This window comes from Labeo rohita, chromosome 21, assembly GCF_022985175.1.
Source record: "Labeo rohita strain BAU-BD-2019 chromosome 21, IGBB_LRoh.1.0, whole genome shotgun sequence".
Lineage (NCBI taxonomy): Eukaryota > Metazoa > Chordata > Actinopteri > Cypriniformes > Cyprinidae > Labeo > Labeo rohita.
Window position 1 is genome coordinate 8065936 of NC_066889.1, and position 22240 is coordinate 8088175.

Consider the following 22240-nt stretch of genomic DNA (forward strand, 5'->3'; position numbering starts at 1 on the left):
GATAATAAATGCAACTTATTATCGTTATTGAATTATCGCCCAGCCCTAGCTCAGCGTGTGCTTACGAGACTACCACAATCAATATATGCGTGTGGTGCTGCTGGCACAGGAACTGCCGTTCTCACATAGAACAATCTCTTTCAGTCAATATACTCTCTGTCGAAATCTTCAGACATGTTTACAAAAACTGTTTTGTGTACTGTTTTTATCTGCTTGTAAACAAGGCGCACCACATCTGGGTTCTACGTCAGAACCCGGCTCCTCACCAGTACCACACGCATATGCCATGGTGCTCTCCTTAACGCGTGGCGAAGACTGAAACAGAAGAGAAGAAATTTTCACTTTTTTTTTTTTTTTTTTTTTTTCCCTCTTCGCACACAAAAAGTATTATTGTATCTTCATAACATTACAGTTATACCACTGATTTCACATGGACTATTTTAACAACGTCCTTACTACCTTTCTGAGCCTTGAACATGTCGGTTGGGTTGCTGTCTATGCAGGGTCAGAAAGCTCTTAATTTGTGTTCCGAAGGTCTTACGGGTTTGGAACGACATGAAGGTGAATAATTAATGACTGAATTTTCATTTTTGGGTGAACTACCCCTTTAAATATCCAATATCAACAGATACTAATGAATGAAAAATGCCAATAACTACGGCTACCATGCATCATTTCAGTGCAGATATTTTTTTGATTCTGTAACAGAGAAACAATGTTTTGCAAAAACAAGCTTTACAGAACAACGTACAGGAATGCAATTGAAATGTCCACAAACAGCACATTTTTTTTAGTAAAACGTGTTCCTAACACACCCAAATTGTTACCAAATTTTACTCTTAGATTAGCACAAAGACTATACTAACATTAGTTTAATGTGTAAAATGTATGATATGACTTTTAATTGCGCTGAACATGAGATTGTCTTTGCAGAGGTCAAACTCTGCCACACTACAAAGATAGCAATCATCCCATTAAGAAAAAGGACATCACACTCACTCTTTTCAGGATGTTGAGGCGATACTTCAGACGGGAATTCTCCTCCCGCAACTCATCCAGCTGTGAAGATGTGAAGTTCATCTCCTGTGGATCTCTCAGCCTCTCTATTTCATCTTGGAGTAACTTGATTTCTTTTTCCTGTATGCCAAATTAAAACCAAAGAAAATCTGAAGTAAGCAAAGAACAAATATCTTAAACATCAGATACCATGTACCTTAGTTACAAGGACGTACTTCAAAATTGAAACTAATAATGGCATGAACAGTGTCATACTGTAATTACACATCACAATGGCATTGTTTATTACACACAACCCTTTTTTCACTCTGAATGGGAAAGTGATTACCAGTCCATACCTTACCAATTGGCTCATTGCTCAGAGATAGCATACTTTGGGTTCTTTCCATTTAAAGCATGCAGTATCATATTTGAAGCATGAATTTCTAGGGCCTCTAAATTACATTATCAAAACTTTGCTGAAAAAGCAGTTGTTCACAATCCTCCTTCCCTATGGTTGACAGTTCATGCCTATTTGTCAAGTAAAAGTCAAACACACCTACACACGTTGTAGTTTTGAACTGAATTAAACAGAATAATCATCATGACCTGCATGCGTGCTTCAGTCTTCCACTTCAGAGCTCGAAAACACGTGAATGTAAGAACACAACTTCTAAACTTTTTAACGTTTAAATGCAAAGCTCACCTGTTCCTGAAGTCGGGATGTATAGTTGGCAACGGGATCACCCATTTTTTTTTCCCCCGAAGAGAGTAAGGTACAAACAGAAACAAAGTCTAAACCTGTACGCTTCTCCAACAGGAAGAACTGCTTTAACCGGCTTTAACACCTCACTTCCGCTTTCCAGCAGTTCTGAACGATTTGTGGAGCAACGTTTAGGTCCCGGAAGTGAAAACTGTGGCGAGTTAATTTCCCCATATCGTAATTGGTTTTGAACGATAACTTACAAGCGTTTACAGACATACTGTGAGCTACGAGGTTGTTGATCTATGGTTTATCTTTCTGTTGAAGACATCAGCCTGTATTGATTCTGATTGTTTAACAGCAGGACTCCTGATGAGAAACTAAACTACATTACCCATAATGCTGCAGAGAAAGCTCCATCAATCGAAACCACCAAATAAAAACCCTCTTTAGTGTACTTCAGTCAGCTTCCTACTCTCTCAAATTTATTACATATTTATAAATATTTATATAATATGTATATTTGGGAATAAATGTAAATAGAAGAAGAAGATGAAGAGTCGTAAGCCATCAACCAAACCAAGCAACTACGTGGAGAATCACAACATTACACACTTTAATTTAAAACAAAATAAGAAATAAAAAATTAATTAAAAAAAAAAAGGTTGTGTACTTAACGGAATTAGTGAGGGAAAGAGCATTGCGATTCGCAGTTTGTAAAAGACATTAATCAAGTATTTTGAGAAGTTAAATTTATGCTCAGTTTTTCATTTTACAGTTGAGTAGAAAGCCTTGGTGCTTCACAAAGCTTTGTTTACAGTTAATCAGTGATTAACTATTGCATCTATATATATATATATATATATATATATATATATATATATATACAGACTCAACACTAAAAGTAATTTATCTAAGATGATAATCACAATTTTGCAAGTGTGTGTGTGTGGTTCAGGCACAGTAAATGTCCCCACAAAGATGGCAATATCTGAAATCATTGTCCTTTTTTGGGCCCTATGAGAGAAAAAAAAATTGTAAGGGTAAGTTTAGGAATAGGGCTAGTGTAGAGGGATACAGTTAAAAACCCATTACTCCTATGGCCACCATAATGATAGGAAAACCTCTGTGTTTCTGTATGTGTGTGTGTGTGTGTGTGTGTGTGTGTATTTATCACATTATGAGGACCAAAGGTACCCACATGGTCAAAATTTACTGGTATTACTATCCTTGTGGGGACATTTTTTTAGGTCCCCAAGAGGAAAGATGCTTATAAATCATGCAGAATGAGTTTTTTTTTTTTTTTTTTCAGAAAGTAAAAGTGTGCACAGTCTTTTGTGACAGCTAGGTTTAGGTGTAGGGTAGGTGTAGGGCGATAGAATATACGGTTTGTACAGTATAAAAACCATTACGCCTATGGAATGTCTCCATAAAACATGGAAACACAACATGTGTGTGTATGCGTGTGTGTGTGATGTATCAGATAAAGGGAGACAGATGGCATCAAATACAGCATTTTACATTATGCCATGTGATACTGTATATAGAAGCATTACCATGGTACCAAGTCTGTGCATTACTATACCTCGCCCTTCATCTGAAAAGTTCAGCTAGAGCATACCGTCGATCAAAGGTCTCCAACACGTCGCTCCCAAGCTACAGTAAATACTGTTCATCTTTAAGCAAAGTTTGTAAGAGTCTCACGCAGATGCAACACGCAAAGTAGATTTCGTTTTATGTAGAAACATGAAGGCAGATTACTGAGGGAAATTAAATGGATTTCATGTGAGATATGCAATGCAGATAATATAAGTGTATTTTACATGACAGTTATTGCCTGTTTTACTGTAATCATTTCAGCAACACAGGTGATTTGAAACATGTACCTTGCATTGTATGTTCTTGAATGAACTGATTGTTAATAGTACTAAACTGAAAGGAGATCTTACTGTTGTTTTTGTGATTAAACCAAATGTTCTCAATACATATCGCAATGATCTTGTGTGCTGAAACAATATTATGTGTAATGAAAATATGTGCAACTACAATAAAATCATTAAATCAGGTTTTGAAAGAATGACTAGTTGTGTTACAAGTGTGATCATTTTAAGGTTTTGTACTAAGAGTTTTGAAAATGTACACCTTACTTATGAAAATAGTACCAAACTAATAATAATAATAAAAAAAAAACTGTAAGACTACATCTTCATTAATCCAAAAATGGCATTTTTGTTTTGAAACACTCTCTGTGTGCACTGTGTTTCAGAAGCTGAAAATGCTAAATTACTGTGCATGCATAAAATGTAATGAAAGCTCACTGAGATAATATGGAGAGACCGATTCAAGGGCTGAGGACATTCCAATTCAGCCCATTGCAAGGGTTCTGCTAGTAGTGGGCACTCATGCAATGTAATCATCAATGTACATCTAAGTCAATAAGATAAGGGAACTTAGCAAGAGGAAGGCATGGAAAGAAGTGAAACACAGGCACAGCCCTGGTCAAGCTTCATACAGTTATACATCAAATCCACAGAGGTGGAGCTTAACTAGGTCAAGCTCCACCCATTTGACCCACTTGTCTCTGCAGTAATCAAAATATTTTCAAATATTTTTTCTTCATATCAGAGTTTGGTTTGGTTGCTTAAACATCACAAAATATCCCAGGTATGGCTGCTGTGACCTCGGCCAGTACAACCCAGGGATGACAAACATGCACACATTTATATTCACACTCACAGTCTACTGTTTACCTGTCCTGTATGTCTTGGGATTGCAATAGGCTCTGGCTGCAGAGATGCACTTGTATTTTCAGACCTGCAATCTCAGACGTCTGCACTTCTGCAAGTAATGTCATGTGCAGTCTTTTTAATTTTAATTTTATTTTATTATTATTTTTTTAGTTGAATCTCTCACCATTTTACAACAGTAGCCAGGTGGTGAAGACAAGAAAAAGAAACTGAATTACAATGTCACTCACAATCGCCACTTGCACTCTCTGCTACGGCTTAATGTGTTAAGACTATTAAAAGTGCTATTAAAAGATCGAATTCGATATACAGTATATAATGTCTATGTAGACTATATAGTGTTTTCCTCCGCAAAACGTGGCATAATGTGGCATAACAGATTAAGATGATAAAGACTAAACTCAGCATGCTCCTATTCATTACTAAAACAACTACAGACAAGCAGGTGAGCCCAGAATAAATGCAATGCTGCGTATATTATCATTTTCTCATATAGAATAATCTCTACAGCCCTTTTATATCATTGTGTTTTATTTATATTGATTTTCTATGGGAGGAAAACGTGTATTTAATGCATTGTGTTCTGGGCACATCTGTTTGCCTGTATGGAGTTGGTCCTTTTAATATCACATAATGCATTTCTTATTGCATGTTCTTATCTGCTGGTATATAGTTTGTCAACAATAAGGTTTGTTCAATAAGGTGTGTTCATGGCCATATGCTTAGGTAGGGTGCTGTTTTTCTCATTCATTTTTCTTATTTTGAGACCCATATGAAGTGTTTTGTTCTGAGTGAGTTTTGGAGGTGAGATCAACTGTTTGTCCAAGATATATGTAGGTAATGCAGTCTGTATGAACAGTTTTGAAAATGTGGCTTCTGTATTGAACAACGCTTGTTAGCAAATACAAAAAAAAAAAAAAAAAAAAAACGGGAATCGGACCCTTTAAATGAAATGTGTAAAGAACCGATTCGCGAACTCACAAAAAATCTCCCAGAAAATATATTTATTTAATCTACTCTGAACAGCAGGTGGCAGTAGGTACAGCGGTCGCAGTAGTCAGGCTGTCATAAGCCCAAAGAAGAAGAACATGCAGCGGTCAGCTTGAGCTTTGAATGAACTGGATCTTATGTAAGTGAGAAACCTTTACAGGATTTACCTATTATTACTGTTATTATCTTTCATTTCGGTCTGATATAGATAGCTTGGATGAAATTAATCGAGAAGTTAGTGGTGTGTTTACAATTATTTAGACTTAATATGACTAATGCATTACACAGGAAAAAAAAAAAGCTTAAGTTAAAAGCTAAGGGGCTAATGCATGCTTGTTCACTAAAGCAATATGCCAATAATGAAAATAATAGCAAAACAAGTAATTCAATTAGTAGTTACAAATAAATCAACTAGTTTGTGGTTTTTATTGTTATTATTATTATTATTATTATTTATTTATTTTACCGTAATGTAGCACCTGACCCATTTTTTGTTGTGTTTTGACCAGTGGACTACTTCTGTTGCTGATGGTGTAGCGTTGCCAAGGTAACATCTATATGTATATGTATATGTATATGTATATGTATATGTATATGTATATGTATAAAGCTTCATTGTATTTCTGACAAGCTGACAGATAATTATACATATATATAACCCCTATAATGAACAAATAATACAACCAAAAAATCTTTCACAGATTGCCCACTAGCATGTCTGTTTCGGTTATTATCAAGTGGGGTGGACAGGAGTACTCCATCAGCACATTGTCTGAGGAGGACACCGTGTTGGATCTGAAACAGTCCATTAAATCTCTCACAGGAGTTCTCCCAGAACGACAGAAGCTTCTGGGATTGAAAGTGAAAGGTGAAAGGCATTGAAAACAGACACTATCTGATACACAGTATGCAAAGTGAAAACAACAACAAAAAAACAACAACAACTTGTAACAAGTTTTTGTTTAACTCTTATTCTGCCAGGTAAACCAGCAGATGATGATGTCAAACTGGGTGACTTGAAGTTGAAGCCCAATACCAAAATTATGATGATGGGCACCAGAGAGGAAAGTCTGGTAGGCAATACTATTGGAATTAATCATATATTTCTGAAAGCTGTTAAATAAAATGATGTAGCCTCTCAATGTTTTTTTTTTTTTTTTTGGTTAGATTTTATGGTATAAATGGTATATAGTTTTAAAGATTTCTGTATTCATAACATAAGTTTAGTTGTTTGTGCAGTGCAGGATTGTATAACTTTTTTGTTTCCTTTTCTTAGGAAGATGTCTTAGCGCCTCCACCAGAAAATGATGATGTGGTCAATGACTTTGACATTGAAGAGGAAGTGACTGAGGTTGAAAACAGGCCAGTGACACCCAGTTATTTATTCTACTTTCAAAAGTTTAGGGTCAGTTCTTGTTAAATAAATGAATACTTCTATTCAGTAAGGATGCATTAAGTTGATCAAAAGACATTTATAATGTTACAATAGTTCAAACAAATGTGTGTGTGTGTTTTTATTATTATTATTATTATTATTATTTTTAACTTTCTATTCATCAAATAATTGTTATTTTGTTTTCATACAGAGAGGAGAATTTGGCCAAGATAGCTCGTCGGGTAAAAGACTATAAAGTTGAGGAGTTAAATACCCCAAGACCAGGAAAAAGATTGCTTGTTCTAGATATTGACTATACACTTTTTGGTGAGTCTTTAAAATCCAAACACATGCTTCTAATTATGTATGTAGCTATGAGTGAATCCATCTAGCCCAGGCGTCCTCAAATCTAACTGGACTGCCAAACATACTGACAATGGTAGCACCATTTTACAGTTTCTACAGTTTAAAGTCAGCAGTGTGTAAAAAAAAAAAAAAACATAACTCTAAACACCAGAAGCACACAGCATTGTTTATAGTGATGGTCTTTCTGCGTTATTTTCTCTAATATTTTTATCTAGAACCAACTACCTTCATTCAAGCCTTTTTACACTCTGTGCATGTTGATTCTATCCCGCTTAACACGGAAAGCGCTACAAGAGCTGCAGATTCAGTTATTTTAACAACAGTAGCAAAAACACTGAGCAGCAAAGTTTTGATGCAATGCATTTGATACTTCTGAGTTTGATACTTCAACTAAAACACTGCAGAAAATGAGAATGCAGCAAATACAATTTCATACATCTTAATTTCATACATACTTTATAACTCTGACCATTCAAATGAACCAGGTTTTATTTTCTGCCCATGAGAGTGTTTGATTATTTGTTTGTTTGTTTTTAGGAGATAGGCCTACTTATTTTAAGCTCTCTTCTCTGTCCATCTGTGCTACAAGGCTGATCATGACCTGCTACCTTGTCACTCTTGTTTTCAGCGCTTCTTCTACCTCGTCATTTGTGATTTGATTCTGTTTTTACTTGTAGTTTCAAGGGAGAAATCCCTGGGGGTTTTTGACACAGTGCTGGTGTTGCGCTCTTTTTGTAATTATATTCCCGTCCTTATCTCTGATGGGTGCATTGACATTGCTCAATATTCCAGTCAGTTCTTTAATAATCTGTCTGTCTTCATCAGTCCTTTCTTGTAGTATGGCGGCTGATGCCGTATGGGCAAATGACATGTTCCAATCCCTGCCGACTGGCACCGATTTGTGCATCTCCACAAAGCACAATGACATCACAAATCAACTCACTTCACTTCACTTCACTTCACTTCACTTCACTTCACTTCACTAATGACATTCTGCTTGGTGCATATACTTGGACAACAGTGGTTTTTGCATGTCGTAAGAGGAACCTGGTGGTAATTATATTGTCATTCACAGGCCTCCAGCCAATAAGATTTGTTGTTGCTTCTTTGCTCAGCATCATACTGACACTAAGGTTGGGATTTTTGAAAATTCTGATTCAGATTCTGCTTATTGATTCCGATTCTTATAGATTCCTAATTCTGATTCCAATAAGGTAAAAAAAAAAAATAAATAAATAAAAAAAAAACAATAAAATAATAATAATAATAATAATTTATTATTATTAACAGTTTATTGTGGCTGAATAGTATAAACAAAAATCAACAGGCTAAAGAACACTTACACAAGGAACTTTTACAGTTCCTTAGTATAGTTAAAAAATACCATAGCAAAAACAACTAACCTAACTAATAGAAGTTTTAAGCATTATTAAAGACAAGACACTCACTAATTAAAAATGAATTAATTAATTAATTAATTAACACAAATAAATACAACTGAACAAATTAATTAACGATTGAAATAAACCGTTTTTAAGATTGTCAGGTATTCAGGTACAGAAACCATAATAAATATGCATTATAAATATAGTTACAAGAGTTATTCATTCAAGAACAGCGAGTGAATTTTGTGTGTTATGTTTGATTAATGTTATTATAGAGATGGGAGCAGGAGTACTAGGCCGCTGTCACTTCAAAAGCTGCACGGATCCAATATACTATTATACATGCATTTACTTTCTCAACTATTTACATTTACTTAAGGCATAACCGACTGGATATTTTGACGTGTTGTGTGTATTTGTCCTCATAAATGCAAAAACGCATGGAAAAGGACTGTATATCACACACTATACAGTCTGAGACTGAGCTTTCTGTGCACATGTCTTGAATGTGTGTGCAGCAGAGAAAACAGCACGTGGGTCTTCTTAACTTCAATGATTTAAAATCACATTAAAACCACTTTTTCTGTGTGTGTGCTTTGGGTGTTTGTGCAGTTTAGAAGGACATGCAAGTCGTCTTGTTCTTGAATGGTTAAAAGTCATAAAATGCGCACAAAGGAATCGATAAGAGGAATCGAAATTTAAAATTTATAAGAAGTGCCTGATTTCAGATTTGGAAGCGATTTTATTTTTTTATTTATTTATTTATTTTTTCATTATCAAGCCTAAACAGACACTCTGGAGTACAATATCGTCTTGTCATCGCTGACCAGTCTTCCACATCCAGTCCAGTCCATCTCATCTAACTAATGCCCAAAATTTGCAGCTTGTAATTGTCAAATTTTTCGAGTGAGATAATCTGATAAAACATCTGGTTTTACCTTTTAATATTCAGATACAATTTGGCTCAGCTGATATTTAATATTTAATTATCCTCAGTGTCCTCATCTTTGATGACTATTTTGGCTGTTTAGGTTTTTTTTTCCCCTCAAAGTACTACTGCTATCCAGATAGAGATTTGCTAAGCACTGCCAAAAAGTAAACTCAATAGGTTGGGTGGCACTCTTAGCAAGGAAATGAGAAGGGTATTGAGGCCTGCAATTGTCAAAATAATAGTTTACCAATATTTCTAAACAGAGAGTCTCCCCTCACATTGTTACAAGCTGAAGAGAGGCTGTTGAGAGGATTCTCCACCCAAAATATGCACCCTGATAATATCATTTATACTGGCAAACAGCTGCAAGCAGTAATTACTGGGGCCAAGCATGTCAGAAACAAAGTGACAAGCTAAGCAAGCATGGCAGGGAGCATCAGAACAGTAGAATAAAATGCATTTTATTTTTCTGCATCTGCTTCTGCCGTCATGTACATAACCAATATTATTAAAACTAATTTAATGATACAGATTAATACTGGAAACATTGCAATAATGGGAACAGTGACCGTATTCTCTCCCTTTTTGGCAAATTAGTATTGTCTCTATTTTTTTTTTTATTTGACCTAAATCTGTGTTAGTGGACGCTTCTCTTTTGCCAAGATAATCCATCCTCCTCACAGGTGTGGCATATCAAGATGCTGATTAGACAACATGATTATTGCGCACAGTTGTGCCGTAGGCTGGCCACAATAAAAAGGCCACTCTAAAATGTGCAGTTTTATCACACAGCACAATGCCACAGATGTCGCAAGTTTTGAGAGAACACAGATTTAAACAGATTTGTGAACAATATTTGAGAGAAATAGGCCTTTTGTGTACATAGAAAAGGTCTTAGATCTTTGAGTTCAGCTCATGAAAAATGGGAGCAAAAACAAAAGTGTTGCGTTTATAATTTTGGTCAGTGTATAATCTGTGTGCGTTGTAGTGTATATTGTTATTTATTTATTATATATTTTTTTTGTTTGTTTTGTTTTTGTTTTTTTTCTATAAATGTAGATCATAAGTCATGTGCAGAAACAGGCAAGGAGCTGATGAGACCATACTTACATGAATTTCTAGCATCAGCATATGAGGACTATGATATTGTCATTTGGTGTAAGTATCTATCTAGACAATTAAGTTTTGCAGCATCTTTTCCTGACCCTCAAGAACTCAGATCTTTTGTTTCTCTTTTCAGCTGCAACAAGTATGAAGTGGATTGATGCTAAAATGAAAGTAGGTCCATTTATATATTTTGTTTTCCACATTATAATAGAACACTTCAACCATAATGCATATAAATGTTCTGATGCGCTGAAAGGGCTCCCTATCAATACTTCACTCTGCGTACTGTGTACTGCGTCTCTAGATGCTATGGGGAAAACTCCTTTTTTCTTATTACTAAAGCCTTATTTAACCACCATTCAAGGAGCCATTTTGTTAATATTTTGAAAGAAAATTATGTGACAGGAAATTATATCACAGAGGAGGACATCTTGTGATACTAACTGCTGCATGCAAAGGTTAGTAACTCTCTTTAAAATGTGATTATTTGACATTTTTAGGGTACGGTCAGGTATTCTTAGGTATACATGTCAAATGGTATGACCTCAGGAATACATTGATAATTCATTAATATTATAAAAATGAGTATTAACTTTAAAAAAATTTCATTTGAAATATTCCCAGCAAGGCCGTGTACGTACTTAGGTGTCCATGATGATGCCTGTCAAATTTGATTTTAAATTGAAATGTCAAGTGGTGTAACCGGTTACACAGCCGGTTGACTCCTATTACAAGCCTTTCTGTTAGGGGCCAATTTAGTCAAATAACACTAGTTTATGATGCTGATTAAAGATGTAATATAAACTAACCTACTATTTGAAACTATTTTCAAGTGCTGTTTTTTTTTTTTTTTTTTGAGGAAGTGGTTCTTTATCTACAACTTTATTATTGAAGCTTTTTAAGTATAGGATAAAATAATTATGTTGCACAACATTTGTGTTTTTGAAATGTTTTGATTTAGCTTTAATGCATATTTCTATTCCATTCACTTAATTTTTTAAAAGGGATAGTTCACCCAAGAATGAAAATGACCACCTGATTTACTTCCCTTCAAGCCATCCAAGGTGCATATGATTTTTTTCTTTCAGGTGAATACAATCAGTGTTACATTAAAAAAATGTTTAGGCTCTTACAAGCATTATAATGGCAGTGAATGGGTGATATTCAATAGTCCAATAGAAGTACAATAAACTGCGTCCATCCATCATAAAAAAGTGCTCCAGATGGCTCCGGGGGTTAATAAAGGCCTCTTGAAGTGAATCAATGTGGTTTTGTAAGCAAAATATCCATATTTAAAGTTTAAAAACCGTCATCTCTAGCTTCTGCTAACTGTAGTACTTGTGTTCATGAGAGAATGGCGTTCCAGTGGATGACGTAGGATGTACCATAAGCTCTGGTGAGAAGTGACAAACACGGAATTGTAGAGAGAGCAAAACAAAACACTGGTCACAAATTAGAAGTACAAAAACGAGGATTTGTAAAGGGGGAAAAAAGTAGAAGGATTTCAATATAAGCCAAGAGGAGATTGGTTTTCCTTTTCTGTAAACAAAACTTGGTTCTGGCGAGATTAGCATATTCTCGCCGATGCTTACGCTGAGTCCATGTTCTACATCATCCGCTGGAACGCCACTCACTAGTGAACGCAATGCGATAGATAGCAGAAGCTAAAGATTACGGTTTATAAAGGTTTAAATATGGATTTTTTTTCTTACGAAAGGCAAAAAGAGGAAAGCATTTCAGGATTTTAGTCCATATAATGGACTTCATTGGTGCCCAGATTTTGAACTTCCAAAACGTAGTTTAAATGCAGCTTCAAAGGGCTCTAAATGATCCCAGCTGAAGAAGAAGGGTCTAATCTAGCGAAACAATCAGTCATTTTTTTTTCAGAAAATACAAATTTGTATACTTTTTAAGCACAAAAGCTTGTGTAGCACAGGCTCTGGGATGCGCGTTTACGTACTATTGAATCACGCGGAAAGTAGGCGGAACCACAGACCCAGTGTTTACAAAGCGAATGCACAAAAACGCAAAAGTGCAAGTAAGTCAAATGCTCTTTACAAACAAAAAGGCACAACGATGTCGGACGATTCTGACGTGGTAGGAGAAAATATCATGGAGTTTTTCAACATACTCTACCTTTTTGAGCTGGAGTACACAGACAATGAACTTGTGGTTATTCAAAGATGTGATTCGTAATAGTAATGGGAAGTTCAGATCATTTTACCGACTCGACCTTTGAGTCTCGTTCAGCAAAATGAACTAATCTTTTTTTGAGTCATTTCATTCATTTTAGCAAAATGAGCATCATGTGACAGCACCATAAGATGAACAAACGACTCGAAGCCGAAGACTCGAAACAGGTGAACTAATTCCAGTACAGAACCTAAAAGGATGTTGCGCATCCACGACTGAACGAATCACTCCCCGAGACGACTCGTTCTTCCCGAGTCACATTAAAGATTCGTTCAAAATTAACGAAACGTCAAAACGACCCGTGAACACGCATCCCAGAGCCTGTGCTACACAAGCTTTTGTGCGTAAAAAGTACATACATTTTTATTTTTCGAAAAAATAAATAAATAAATGGCCGATCGTTTCACTAGATAAGACCCTTCTTACTCGGCTGGGATCATTTAGAGCCCTTTGAAGCTGCATTTAAACCACATTTTGGAAGTTCAAAATCGGGGCACCAATGAAGTCCATTATATGGACAAAAATCTTGAAATGCTTTCCTCCTTTAAGTGGTTAATAATGTAGGAGAAGGAAGTGGGTGTCTACATTTGAACATAAATTCACTAATAAAAAATATCAACCAAAGATTACAATTTACATTACAATTCATTAAATGTCTGATATATTATAATTAATATGATATAACAGACCCTGTTTTCCCCAATGCATGGGACAATACAATATGAAATTACAATATGAAAATTAAAACTACAATACGAGACATGAGTTTACTGTTCATCACTATGATAATTTTGTGTTGCCGGATTTTTTTTAGCATTGAAGAAAAAAAAAAAAGCACTTCAGCTGAACTTGACGGTCATGCTTGATTTTGGCCTTTGGCTGTAGAAGCAACATGGTCAAGTGGTGTAACTGGTTTGTGTCAATTTGCGTAACCAGTATTTTTCATAAAAATATAATTATGTACAGGAAAATTTATATTAAAATGTATTCATCTAGTTTAGTATAATAATATGGTTAACATTTTTTACATAATTTTAATTATAATTATTATTTAATTATACAATAAGATTTAGAAAACAGAGGTGTTTTCAGCATTTAACCCTGCCAAATATAGCAAACACGCATTAAAATGTTTAGTAAAAATTAAAATGTCACTTTAATTTTATTAAAGTTAACTTTAATAAAATCTATTTTCGTGTGATATTTTAAAATGAAGTGTTTATTTGAATGACTAAGCTTACATGCCATCTAGGTGGATAAAATATTTAATATTTCTCATTTTTTGTCGGTTACACCATTTGACATTTTCATGTACATTCAGTCTTAACTTTTGTAAAAAAAAAAAAAAAGTGCATATGTTATTTTTAATTACATAAAATCAACATAAACACACACTGTATGTTTTAAAATACCTGATGGGTGCTTTTGAAACAAGTTTTTAATTTCTCATCTTGCCAACCCCTTTTTGTCACTAACCCTTTTACAACCTTGACATCCCTGCCTTACATGCAGGCTTGTGCACAATTCAGAATTGAATTGAGAATGACTCCTAAATTCCAATTCAATTCTTGAATTTGAATTGAATTTGAATTGATGTCAAAAACAGGATCTAGAATTACAATTCGAATCTGAATTAAAGGAAGCAGAATTGCAATTCAATACAAATTCAAAGAAATTCATATACATAAGTGAAGTGTTTAACAATGAAGCTTTACAATATATGTCAGATATGATTTCATTACATATTCTATAAATGATATTAGTTTGAACTACTTGTACAGATTACATTAACAGGAAATGTTTCCCCCCAGCAATGAATGTTAAAAGCTCTAGTCACAGAACACATAATTAAGTTTGATTTACTGGAATTGTAATTTTGTGGAACACAATGGAACATGACTCCATATCCCAGAATGCTTTGCTTTAACCAAGTATTTAAAATTATACTATTGAGCTATTGAGGATTAGATGCAACAGTGTTGCTCAATGAGTTTTGCATTGGAATAAATGACAACTGCATTTACAACGACTTTGTGTTATTTGATTACTTTGAAATGAAAATAACATTTTAAACAAAACTAATCAAACATTGAGGGAGTAATTTATTTCAAGAATTTGATCATTATCTATATGTTGGAACAAAATGTATGCAGGGTTGAGGAGTGACTAGTTATGTGTAATGAAATTATGCTATTAAATTACAAAATTAATGTAATTGTATGTGAGATTCAACACATTCTTTCTGTTGTATGACTGTGTGGAATGTCTTTGAATTGCCATGAATTTAATTCCACTTCCTGTCATTCCAACTCCAATTCAAATTCAACTTCCTGTGGGGCGGAGTCAATTCAATTCAAATTCCAACTCATGAATTGAATGGCGGCCAATTCTGAAATTCTGAATTGTGCACAAGCCTGCTTACATGCTCGGGTCCTTCTGAGGATGCTATGCCAGAATGCCAGATTATATAGCCAGATGACGGCACCCCTTTCGGCGTGCTCTGGCAGGATTAATAATCATAGGCTCATGCAGCTCCACTGCCTTGTCATTGGTTGGTTTATTTACTGCACGAAGCAATGCCTATGCAGTTATGCTGCATTATTAAATAAGACTTCAGTACTCAGAGAAAAATTTGTTTTCCCCATGGCGTCTAGCGACGCAGTACTTAGTAAGAGAGTACATAACCGTACCCCCACAAGTCTCAAATGTGCCTCAGGTTATGATGGTACTTTTGTGTTAAATAGTTAAGTCTGGCCCACTTAGCTTGCATTAACATATTGGTTAATATTGGATCTGTGTTTTTTAGGAACTGGGGGTGACGGACAACCCAAGCTATAAGATCACCTTCATGTTGGACAGTGCAGCTATGATCACTGTGCACACACCTAAAAGAGGAGTTGTAGAGGTCAGACATACTCAATAACTGTTAATGTAAAATTCATCAATTATGAAACGAACTCAATTTCAAACTCTAAAGCAGCTCTACAAAAACATTTGTCTCATTATTCAACTCAATTTAGTTCAGTTTTGTTTCAGCTTATTTAAAAAAGTGTGTCCATGTTGCAAAATTAATCAGTTATGAAATGGATTTTAATTCAGCAATAAGCAGCTTTAAGGAAGGTAACAATGTCATAATTCAGCTCAACTCAGTTTAACATTAATTTAGTTCAGTTCAATAACAGTATCAGTATTGTAAAGGTAGTGTCATTATCCATCTCAATTTAGTTCAAATTTGTAAATTCTTGTCTGATAGTGGCAGTGCAGTTTAATAGTAGAAATTAATTAATAATTATTTCTTTTAAACCCCAGTGTTGTATTAGTGCATAATGTGTACTTATAATGTTTCAGGTGAAGCCTTTAGGAGTCATATGGGGTAAATATAGTGAGTTCTACAACAGGAAGAACACAATTATGTTTGATGACATCGGAAGAAACTTTCTCATGAATCCACAAAATGGACTGAAGGTATGCTAGAGTGGATGGATTAAAAATGATAAGAAGAAATGTTACTTGAACACCAAATCAGTGTATTTGAATGATTTCCAAAGTATGATCTGATGCTAAAGACTAGAGTAATTGCTGCTGAAAATGCAACTTTTCATCACAGGAGTAAATTAAATGTTTTTTAAATATATTAAAGACGAAAACAGTTACTTTATTGTAATATGTCACTATATATATATATATATATATATATATATAAATTGCACATGCCCTATGCAGTGAACCCCTAGTAATTCACCTCAACCTTTCCAACCTTTATGGAAATTTAAATGCGTGTTTGCAAGATAATTGACAGCAAGCAGAATACGGCGCATATATAAGTGCCAGCTGTGGTGAAGGTCTAAACAACTCAATTTTCAAAACCATTTTGTTAAAGAAAGAAAAAATCATAATGCACCAGATATTTTTTTTTTTTCCTCTTCTTCCACAACTAGTGTTGTCAAATAATTGTTTCTGTCATTTTTGTGTCTGCTTTTTTAGAATCGGTATTATCAGTGCTTTTAAATATTTATTCATTCCCATGTATTGGTCACAGATCAGACCGTTCATGAAGGCACACTTAAACCGTGAGAAAGACAAAGAACTCTACAAGCTGTCTCTGTATCTGAAGGAGATTGCTAAACTCGATGACTTCTCAGGTCTCAACCACAAGCACTGGGAAAGGTAAAGTGAAAGACTATATTCACTTTAATAGTGATTCACAGCAATAGAATATGAAAGCTACATATGAGATTTGAGAAATGAGATTTGTAGAGTACTGATTTTAAAGCTCCTTGAAATAAAACAAATATTAATTGAAATAATTAATAATAATAATAATAATAATATATATTATTATTATTTAAAATAATAATAATATTATTATTATTATTATTTTAAAAACTTATTTTACTTTAGCTAGTTGCCAAGGCAAATGTTTATTTATTTTTTTGTTATATATTAACTATATATATATATATTAATTATATATATATAATAAAACTATAATATAATACGTAAACATAGGGATGTAACAATATCAAAATCTCACGATATGATAATATCACGATGTGAAGTCCAGGATACAATATTTATTGCGATATTTAAAAAAACTAAGTTTCTCAATCCTCTTTTTAGTTGTAGTATACTGCCTCAGTCTAAATTACATTCACACTGGTGTTTTAGGAAACCAAACAAATTAGAATATAATAATAATAATAATAAAAATATAGCTGCAAGCAGCAATTGCGGGGCCAAGCACAAAAGAGGCAGAATGAGGAGCTAAGCACGGCAAGGAGCAACAGACCGACTTCAACAATGAGTAATTAAAGTCATTTTAGGATGTTTAGGATTTAATGGGTTATCATTATTGACCAACAGGTGGCGCTGTTATCAAATTGATGTGATGTGTTCTGTGTGAGCTGACAATGACACACACAAAGTTTGGTGTCATTGTCAAACCTTTACAGAGATACAGCCATGTTGGCATCATGCCTCAAATTTGTAGTGGTGCTGTACGAAAATGGCTTTGTCTATCGACACAAAATCCATAACTTTGAGCCAGCACAGTCTGAAGATGATTTGAGTCAAATTTGTTGAAAATTGGATCAACGGTCTAGGAGGAGTTTGAAAAAGTAGGTTTTGTACAAAATGGTGGAAAGGAAGTTCGGCCAACTGTGGTATATTTGGTATGTATGTTGTCGGCATGACCCAAGAAATATTTTAAGACCAAGTTGATTACAATAGTGTAATGCAATCCAAAGTTATTAGCATTTTTGTAAACTTCATTATTAATGTTTGATGAATGGTGTATTACTTCTGGCCAGTAGGTTACCAAATCTATGTGGCATGGTCAGTGTGAGGTGAAATTGGCACACATAAAATTTGGTGTCAATATGTCACAGCTTTGCAGAGATAGAGCCTCAGCCTTAATTTAGTTTGGCATCTTTCCAGCAAATTTGTTGATGCACTAAACGAGAGCCGTTTCGTATATCGACACGAAATCCATAACTTTTTACCAGCATGGTCTGAAGATGATCTGAGTCAAATTTGGTGAAAATCAGACTAACGGTCTAAAAAGTAGGTTTTCAACATTAATCAAAATGGCGGACAGGATGTTTGGCTAATATTGGCATAATGGGTGTCAATATTCTCGGCATGACCCACAGAATCTATTGAGATCACTTTCATTACAATAGACTAATGTAAGCAGAAGTTATTAGCATTTTTGTAAATTTCTTTATAACTTTTGACCACAAGGTGGTGCTGCCCCCAAAGTTTTTGAGTACTGTCAGGGCATGGTGCCGAAGACACATACCGAGTTTGGTAACGATATGTCAATGCGTTCGTAAAATATAGCATTTTTGGACAAAATTCAATATGGTCGACAACCAAAATGGCTGACATGGGAAAATTAGGTATGGTTGATGTACCGAATCTAAAGAGACCAGTTTTGTGAATTTTTTTTTTTTTTTTTTTTTTTTTTGGCCAAACTATTCAGAAGTTATAAGCAAAAATAGCCATTTTTCATAACTCCTGACAGTGTGCCGAAACACTGCAGGTAGCCTCAGGTCATGCTTGTTATTACACACACCAAGTTTGGTCTCAATACGCCAAACCGTTGCGGAGATATAGCCTCACAACCATTTTGTGTGCTTTTCGTAGAATTCATTTGCGCGTTATATGAGAATGGTTTGACTAATCAACTTAAATTCCATAAATTTTTGCCAGCATGGTCTGAAGATGATCTGAGCCAATTTTGGTGAAAATCAGACAAACCGTATAGGACAAGTTCTAAAAAGTAGGTTTTACGAATAAAAATTTATAGAAAAAAAACTAAACCTTACGATTTTTGAATTTTGGCATTCATTCGACTCAGCATGACCCAAGGATAAGGAGGAAAAAGAATTTTCCTCTGTGGCTTACGGTTCAAAAGTTATTAGCATAAAATTATTGAAATTTTGGACAAGTGGTGAGCTAGAGAGTTTGAGTTAGAGACTCCAAACTTGCTGTGATTAATGTTGGGACTGTCCTCTAACAGTGTGCAAAATTATACAACTTTCTCGCAAGCGGTTCTATGGGCAGCTGTCAGCAATTTATACTGCACTTTTGTTTTAGACAGCTTTTATTTTGATGGAAACAGTAAGAGCTTTTATTTTGAAGGAAAACTCCAGCTTTTGTATAAAACAGGCTTACAAAAACATGTCTCACTTTAAATCTAGTGAAATACACGTATTGTATTTGTACTTGCAAGCATACACCGTATGACCAACTAGACCATACAAATAACAAATGAATTAATCTTTTTCCAAATCATTGTTTAAATTGCGAACGTAGCCACTCCAGGAAGGCTTTAAGACCAAGCAGAATCCTCTGCCAGCTGGTCGCTCCTGCTTCACAGTGAGCGGGACTCAGTTTGGGTAAATGCAAAGACGTGTTTATTGATTGTAAACACAGCTAGCTAGAAAACATACAATCCACCTGAGGGAAGGCATCTTTCACTATTGTAAGTTAATGTTGTTAAATAGAGAAACAAAATTATAAGTTTTTAAAATTTGAACTTTGAGTAATATTTAATTTTATTTGCTGGCATGTATCTGATTTGCAAGATTATTACTTGTTAATTTAGTTTCATTTATGTACATAATTTTTAGCCTACTATGGGATTATGCACTGTGACATGCGCATTGTATATATTTATTTAAAAAAAAAAAAAGAAGGTGTCTTTATAATGTGCGAATCAAGTGAATCAAATGATTCACAGGCCCATTCATAAAGTGAGCTGTTTACTGAATTCCTGAATGAAATCAAATAAATGAATAAATGACTTATAAAGTTATAAACATTTACCGCCACCTGCTGGCAGCTTTAGTTTCTTATTAGAGTATTATTGTGTTATATCATTCAAAATAAAATAAATAAAATAGGGAGAAAAAAAGAGAGAGAGAAAGTTCACCCAAAAAAATTTAATTGTCATAATTTACTCAAACCTGAATAACTTACTTTCTAAATTCTTTGGTGGATCATTAAAAAGGTATTAAACAAGGTATTTTGAAGACTATTGGTAAGAAAGCTGTTTTGGTTACCAGTCACTTTCATTACATAAATGGGGAAAAAAAACCCTGAGATGTATCTCAAATTATCTTCTTTTATTTTTCATTTATGTAAGGCCGTTGTAACGTTTATGTGTAATACATTTTATGATGAATCAAATAGAATATTTCTTTCTAAAGCTACTATTTGTAATGTCTATTTATAATACTTTCTCATTTAACACAAAAATAGCTTTAAATAATCTTTTGGGGATATTTTCACAGCCAAATGTAATTTGCGATTAATTAATCGACACATCATGTAATTAATTTGATTACAATTTGTAATGAACTGACAGCCCTAGATGTAATTGATTCAATACAAATGTGTAATGTGTTTTGCAACCCTAATAATTTTGTCTCCTTGTCCAACAGGTACCTCTCAAAGAAGCAGAATCAATGACATCTTGGACTGAGGCGAAGCTGCTGTCTAGAAAGATTTGGTGCTGGAAACTCCATCCTTACTGAACAACTGTTGGTTCAAAGATCAGCTTCTCTGTATCTTGTGTTGTTCATCTTGCATCTCTTTACAGTGGGTCATTACTGCAGGACAAACGTGCTTTTAGCACCTGTATTCCTCAGAACACTGTTTACCTCAAAAGGTCAATGAATCCATTCAAAATATAATAGCAGTGACTACATTTAAAGCATGACACTCCTCTTATCACTTCCTGCCTGACACATTCTTCTTCCTATAATTAATGTCAACTTTTATTAGGTGGTAACTTGAAAATTATTAACATCTGATTGAAAGAGCATATGATGCTTATGTAATTTTTTTTTTTTTTTTTTTGCAAAATCTTAGTCAGTGGAAAGAATGGTGCGTGTGTGTATATGTAATTATAATCTCAGAATTTAAATGCTACAGGAAGGTGTAATTGATCCATGTCTTCTGTAGGACCAGTATAAATGATCATGTCTTCTTCAAAGAAGCAATAATTCTGGACTCCATAATTCTGTATGAATGGGTCTAAATTAAAAAAAAGAGGTTTATAGATGAACATGAATTTGCTGTCTTATCAGCAGATAAAAAACAATTCTCCAAATGAACAGTAATGAACACTGTCATGTTTACATGCACTTTTTTAAAATACAAAACTTAAATGTTAGAGTGATGTATGTTTTTTTTTTTTTTTTGGTCACTAGAGCAGTCACATTATTCTAGGGAGATAAAGAAGTCATGTCAAAATAGCCTAACAGATGTTTATTTATTATTATTAATATCAAATAATATCAATATTTATTTGTTTATTATTTATCTACCAGGTCATAGCATTGAAGCTTGTTAATATTTATCCCCCTTCAGTTTTTGCAAGTTTGTGTTGTCATCAAGGACAGTAGATATTAACATATGTAAACATTATTGCATTTTGTCTAACTGCATTTCAGTCGGTACTCAAATGTGGGCATTGGATTTATGGATGTAACCTAAATGTAAATTAAAGAGAAATGGTTTTACAGTGTGTGTGGTTTGTTACATATCAGCCCTTGACATTGATCCTTATACATATTAACATTATGACAGTTATTATGAAAGGTTATTGCTTAATGTCTGAAACTTTGTATTACTAGCACTTTATCACTCATGTTCGGTGTCAAATCAGCTGTGCAGATCACTCCGCTGTGGCGACTCCTGATAAAGGGCCGAAGCTGAGGGAGAGACTTAGCACTCACGTTCATTGCCTTTTTTTTTTTTATAATTAATCACTTGTTGTATTCTTCATTCACTTAGGATAAAAGCATTTAAAATTGATAAATTCACAGTCACAGTATGAGGAGTAGGCTATTGATTGCACTAAACACTAGACAGGATTCACAGTGCTTTTACAGGTGGTCTGATAACAAATTACAGTACAACGTCATTGTGATATAA

At 34.3% G+C, this 22240-nt stretch overlaps 2 protein-coding genes across 2 annotated transcripts in view; one reads left to right on the forward strand and one right to left on the reverse strand.

The window, feature by feature from the left end:
- The window catches only part of rars1 (arginyl-tRNA synthetase 1), an 81051-nt gene extending 79197 nt beyond the window's left edge, over window positions 1–1854 (reverse strand). Inside the window, exons 1-2 of the mRNA XM_051093375.1 lie at window positions 1703–1854; window positions 1000–1137 (exon numbers count right to left, since the gene is read on the reverse strand). Coding sequence (XP_050949332.1) covers window positions 1000–1137; window positions 1703–1747 — 183 coding nt within the window. The 5' untranslated portion in view covers window positions 1748–1854. The remainder of the gene's footprint in view (window positions 1–999; window positions 1138–1702) is intronic.
- A 3612-nt stretch (window positions 1855–5466) lies between these two features.
- On the forward strand, window positions 5467–21825 carry ublcp1 (ubiquitin-like domain containing CTD phosphatase 1). Its single transcript, XM_051093376.1, has 12 exons — window positions 5467–5575; window positions 5946–5983; window positions 6138–6304; window positions 6418–6509; window positions 6713–6798; window positions 7023–7138; window positions 10553–10651; window positions 10734–10771; window positions 15600–15698; window positions 16142–16258; window positions 16833–16960; window positions 20743–21825. The coding sequence occupies exons 3-12, from the start codon at window positions 6151–6153 to the stop codon at window positions 20768–20770; spliced, it is 957 nt and encodes a 318-aa protein (XP_050949333.1). The 5' UTR covers window positions 5467–5575; window positions 5946–5983; window positions 6138–6150; the 3' UTR covers window positions 20771–21825.
- The last annotated feature ends 415 nt before the right edge of the window (window positions 21826–22240 follow it).

Bases quoted from the DNA above. Each gene is read 5' to 3' on its own strand.
- ublcp1 (XM_051093376.1), top strand. From the start codon at position 6,151: ATGTCTGTTTCGGTTATTATCAAGTGGGGTGGACAGGAGTACTCCATC. The intron at 10,772-15,599 runs GTAGGTCCATTT...TGTGTTTTTTAG, and splicing joins GGATTGATGCTAAAATGAAA to GAACTGGGGGTGACGGACAA. The intron at 15,699-16,141 runs GTCAGACATACT...ATAATGTTTCAG, and splicing joins CTAAAAGAGGAGTTGTAGAG to GTGAAGCCTTTAGGAGTCAT.